Below are 6,000 nucleotides of genomic sequence, written 5' to 3'. Positions count from 1 at the left end.
TGAGTGCATTGTCGTGCACAGTGTAATGTCAATTATTTTGTGCTTTTGCACTTAAACGTGACTTTGTACTATTTTTGTATAAGAAAATTAAGATTTTAAGTGTTTAGGCGTGTGCTTCTTATTCTTTGGAGTAGAAAAACGACCTCCTGCGATGACAAAGTGTATGCCGGATGATGAAGTCATACATTATCAGCACATTATTATTATATTGCTGTATAACAATTTATGCATAACAGTGTATTTCTTCAAATAGTGGCCTGTGCTATTGTAGGCGCTCTGCCCCAGATAACCATATGAATAAACACCTCACATAAATGCACCAAATGGCTAATTATCTAATATCTGTCAACACCTTAATTTATTCTAATAATTATCCCATAAACGCTTCAATAAGCGCCTCTATTTTATTAACCATACAGTCTCCTCTTATTGCAAAAGCAAATAACTACCAGGGTCTCGAATTTGTATACGGTCAAAAAATATTGGTATTAACAGCTGTGGCTGTAGGCAACCTCTTCAACCACCAACCGCTGTCAAAAGTGGAATTTGGTTCTGTTGCTGCTGTGTTGTGCGATACATTTGTCAATTAATGACCACATGTCTTCCTTTCCACTTTCTCATGCACCCCAAAATAAACAAACAATTATTTACCAATAGCCTCACTTCGATTATCACCTGCTTCTACAAAACCCAAAACCAAATGTTGTTCTTAAACTGTTTGACAATTTGCTCACGCATCTGTTCACAAAGTGGTGACCCTCGCCCCATCCTTGTTTGTGAATGACTGAGCATATCATGGAAGCTGCTTTTATACCCAATCATGGCACCCACCTGTTCCCAATTAGCCTGTTCACCTGTGGGATGTTCCAAATAAGTGTTTGATGGGCATTCCTCAACTTTCTCAGTCTTTTTTGCCACTTGTGCCAGCTTTTTTGAAACATGTTGCAGGCATTAAACTCCAAATGAGCTAATATTTGCAAAAAATAACAAAGTTTCTCAGTTCGAACATTAAATATCTTGCCTTTGCAGTCTATTGTCTATTGGGGATGCAAAACAATAACAGTGCAATAATTTTTCATAACATGGTCACTACTGCCTAGTTTCTCTTGTTATATTCTTGTTTTACTGTTATATTTTTATTCTCATTGTTGCTTTTTATTTTTATTCTATTGTAATATTTTTCTATTTTGTTTCCATTTATACCCCCATTATTTACTTTTTACTTTTTAGATTCGATCTCAATTCTGTACACTGCTGCTGGAATTAAAATTTTCCTGAGGGAACTTTCCTGAAGGAATCAATAAAGTACTATCTATCTATCTATCTATCTGTCTATCTATCTATCTATCTATCTATCTATCTATCTATCTATCTATCTATTCAATTGAATATAAGTTGAAAAGGTTTTGCAAATCATTGTATTTTGCTTTTATTTACGATTTACACAACGTGCCAACTTTACTGGTTTTGGGTTTTGTAATTAATGTAGTAAATGGTGCATTTTTACTGTATTATAATTTACATCAGATTGAGTATAATAATGTATATTTCCCATGTCTATATGTGAGTTAATATAGTGACAAAACATTGCAGTAGATGAAATAAAACCCCAGTTGCCTGCCTGGCCACTGTATGAAGAAATTAAGTGAATGTGTCTTTAAAGCAGCTTTTGGCGTAAGTTTATGATACTCTGTAAATATTAACCATTTTATGTGCAGTGCTTGGTGCTATCATGTATGTACAGTACACACTGCATAGTCTGAGATTGTATTTTTTTAGTCATCCTCCCCCAGGGTCTACCTTTTTCCCATCTTTTACGGGGGCGCCTTGTGGCGAGCCATCAGCATTCTTGTTCTGTAACCACTGTTTGTTTGTCTAATCTTGAACGGGTTTGTGCTGAAAACAACATTTCGTTGTACTTGTGCAATGACAACAAAGTTCCATCAATCTATCTATAGTTGGCCTGACATATGGATATCAACTGGACTGCTACATTAATGCTATTAGATGGTGGGCAATGACCACAAGTGGAGGCTTGGTGTTAGAAACATGAGACGTGTTTGGACGCAATCAAAAGTCCGACTCAGGCGTGGTAGGAGTGGTCGGCGTGGTGGGGCTGATGGCAGCATTCTGGTAGCCTGTCCCATAGCAGCTGTTGGGAGACAAGGAGTTGGGGTCCAGGGCTTTTCCTCCTCCAGGAGCCAAGTAGGCTTTGCGTGCCGGCACGGACGCTGGGGTGTCGCCGGGTTTGGCGCCCAGGATGAACCTGGCCTCGTTCTCTTCCTCCAGGTTGGAGATGTCTTTCATCATGCTCTTACGATAGGAGACGGACAGCTTGTTGGAGCCGTCCGACATCAGGTTGAAGTGGCGGGCGATGAAGACGACGGGGAGAGGAAGCATGGCCACGACGATGAGGGCGAAGCACATGACCAACGCCCACAAGGGGTAGCTCTCAAAGCGCTCCTGGGCCTGCAAACATTCACAGTTTGTCGGACATGAAATAAGTAAAGATAGAAGTGAAATGTACCTAAGATGCACATCAACCTACCCACCTCCTTACCAACTTACTAATCCAACTAATTACCTACCTAAATAACTACCTACTGACTAAACCCGTTTAGTGATGTATCTACTTACCAAAGCCATCTACTTAGCCACCTAACTTACAAACCAACATCAAGACTTACTTATCTACCGACGTAACTACCGAACTACTACTCCTACTTACCTAATTGCCTACTTATCCTTTCACCCACCAAACCCATCTATTGACTTACCTATCTACTGAACCCAACCGTTTACCTAATACATACCTAACTTTCTACATACATACAGTAAGTACCTAGCAACCCACCTACTTACCTCCTACCTACAGTACCTACTTACAAAACCCATCTAGGATCTCCCCCATAATCCATTTATTTATCGGCCTACCTACCAAATCCATCTAGTGACTTAGCGACCTACCAAACACAAGTTACCAACTAGCTATCTTCCAACATAAGTACCTAACACCCACCCACTTACAATACATTCTACTAACCTACATACTAAACCAATCTTGTGACTTACCCACCTGCCCAACGAGCTATCTATTAACAAGAGTATGTAACACCCTCCCACTTACCCCCTACTTACCTCTACCTACAGGACCATCTAGGCACTCATCTACCTACCAAACCCACATATCTATTCTCCTTCAAAACAAACCCATCTTGCGACTTACCTATCTACCAAACCCAACTGCTTATTTACATACCTACATATCTACATACATAAGTACCCAACAATCCGCCTACTTACTTCCTTTCTACAGTACCTACTTGACAAACCCATCTATCTATCCATCCACCTTCATACCAATCCGTCTAGTGACTTAGCAACTTACTAAACACACCTTACCATTAGCTACCTACTTACGTAAGTACTTAACATCCATGCACTCACATCCTGCCTACCAAATCCGTCTAGGGACATACCTACCTACGAAACCCACCGATATATCCAACCGAGGTAGTGACTTACCAACCTACCACACCCACCTGTCTAACACCCACCTACTTACCTCCTACCTATAGTACCTACTTACAAAACCCATCTAGGATCTACCCCAATAAGCCATTTATTTATCGGCCTACCTACCACATCCATCTAGTGACTTAGCGACCTACCAAACACAAGTTACCAACTGGCTATCTTCCAACATAAGTACCTAACACCCACCCACTTACAATACGTTCTACTAACCTACATACTAAAACCATCTAATGACTTACCCAACTGCCCAACTAGCTATCTATTAACATGAGTATGTAACACCCTCCCAATTACCCCCTACTTACTTCTACCTACAGGACCCATCTAGGTACTCATCTACCTACTAAACCCACATATCTATTCTCCTTCAAAACAAACCCATCTATTGACTTACCTATCTACCAAACCCAACTGCTTATTTACATACCTACATATATATACATAAGTACACAACAATCCACCTACTCCTTTCTACAGTACCTACTTGACAAGTGTGAAGGGAAGTGAATTACATTTATATAGCACTTTTTCTCAAGTGACTCAAAGCGCTTTACATAGTGAAACCCAATATCTAAGTTACATTTAAACCAGTGTGGGTGGCACTGGGAGCAGGTGGGTAAAGTGTCTTGCCCAAGGACACAACGGCAGTGACTAGGATGGCGGAAGCGGGGATCGAACCTGCAACCCTCAAGTTGCTGGCACGGCCGCTCTACCAACCGAGCTATACCGTCCCCATCTAGGGATCTATCCACCTTCATACCAATCTGTCAAGTGACTTAGCAACTTACTAGACACACCTTCCCATTAGCTATCTACTTACAAAAGTACTTAACACCCATGCACTCACATCCTGCCTACCAAACCCATCTAGGGTAATACCTACCTACCAAACCCGATATATCCACCTAACTATCATACCCATATAGTGACTTACCAACCTACCACACCCACCTGTCTAGCACCCACCTACTTACCTCCTACCTATAGTACCTATTTACAAAACCCATCTAGGATCTACCCCCATAAGCCATTTATCGGCATACCTACCACATCCATCTAGCGACTTAGCGATCTACAGGACCCATCTAGGTACTCATCTACCTACTGTGGTGTGATTGTATTATGGGAGAACTACAGAGTCGCCAGGCTATGACGTCACGAGGTGCGACGGAGCGGGAGACAGTGTGGGAGTGACCTAGAGAGCGAGACACCTGTTGTTATTGAGCTAATAAAAGTATCCATATTATAAAGTACAGCTGGACTCACGTATGTAATTCAGTAACTCGACATGGTGTCAGAAGTCCTGTAGTTAATGTGGAGTGTGAGCCAAGTGGAAATATAGTTTGTACGCGTCAGTGGATAAAGAAGTAAGGACAACATGAGCGAGGGGGACGGAGCCGCTGCAGCGCCTGCACGGCCACCCAACGCGCCGGTGGTTGCCGTGGGACCGTGCGCTACGTTCAACATCCAGCCACCGGAGTCCTTTGACTTTTCAAATCCACAAGAGTGGGACAAATGGATCCGGAGATTCGAAAGATTTCGCCTGGCAAGTAACCTAAATGCAAGCTCCGAGGACAATCAAGTGAACACATTGATTTATTGCATGGGGGACGAGGCGGATGATATTCTCCGTGGGTTAAATCTGACGGCCGCTCAAAGACGTACATACCAGGGAGTGCGCGAAGGATTACAAGGCTTCTTTGTTGTGAAGAAAAATGTTATCTACGAGCGTGCTAAGTTTAACATGCGCAAGCAGAAAGAAGGGGAGAGTGTGGATTCGTTTATCACTGCACTATATGCGCTGGCGGAGCATTGTAGCTACGGGATGCTACACAATGAACTGATCAGAGACAGACTTGTCATCGGATTGCAAGACAAGGGGCTGTCTGAACGCATGCAGTTGGACGCGGATCTAACCTTGGATAAAGCCATAAGAATGGCACGACAGAGCGAGGAGGTGAAAAGGCAGCAGTCTACTCTCCGAGGGGACACCACCAGATCAGAGGCAAGTGATGCAAAGTCTGTTGATAGAGTGTTCAAGAGCAACTTCAAGTCTGCTAAAAATAAACCTCAATATGCTGATAGCCCAAACTACAAGCCACACAGTACTCAGTACAGCAAGGACAAGGGCGCACAGTCATCGTGTCAAAATTGTGGCAGCTCTCCATCCCATCCAAAAAGTGACTGTCCTGCTAATGAAGTGAGATGCCATGCATGTGGGAGGAGGGGACATTACAAGCGTGTGTGCAAGTCCAAATCAGTGCATGAAGTTGAAGAGGATGAGGAGGAAATCTTCCTCGTCAGTGTCACGGAGGATGGGGATCCTTGGATGGTCAAAATTGGCATCCATGAGAGCAGTGTGACATTCAAAATAGACACAGGTGCTGATGTGACAGTCTTGCCTCACTCAGTGTTCCTAAATACATGCAGAAATGATCCACCTAGTCTCAGAAAGGCAACAAA

At 42.7% G+C, this 6,000-nt stretch overlaps 1 protein-coding gene across 1 annotated transcript in view; it reads right to left on the bottom strand.

Annotated features, from left to right (window-relative positions):
* Positions 1 to 1,969: 1,969 nt before the first annotated feature.
* LOC133578433 (sodium-dependent neutral amino acid transporter SLC6A17-like) overlaps positions 1,970 to 6,000 on the bottom strand; it is a 40,349-nt gene continuing 36,318 nt past the window's right edge. Inside the window, exon 12 of the mRNA XM_061932870.2 lies at positions 1,970 to 2,469. Coding sequence (XP_061788854.2) covers positions 2,071 to 2,469 — 399 coding nt within the window. The 3' untranslated portion in view covers positions 1,970 to 2,070. The remainder of the gene's footprint in view (positions 2,470 to 6,000) is intronic.

Source organism: Nerophis lumbriciformis, linkage group LG38 (genome assembly GCF_033978685.3).
Source record: "Nerophis lumbriciformis linkage group LG38, RoL_Nlum_v2.1, whole genome shotgun sequence".
NCBI classification, from domain to species: domain Eukaryota; kingdom Metazoa; phylum Chordata; class Actinopteri; order Syngnathiformes; family Syngnathidae; genus Nerophis; species Nerophis lumbriciformis.
The sequence above is the reverse complement of the archived record's forward strand: the minus strand, read 5'-3'. Positions and strand labels throughout refer to the sequence as shown.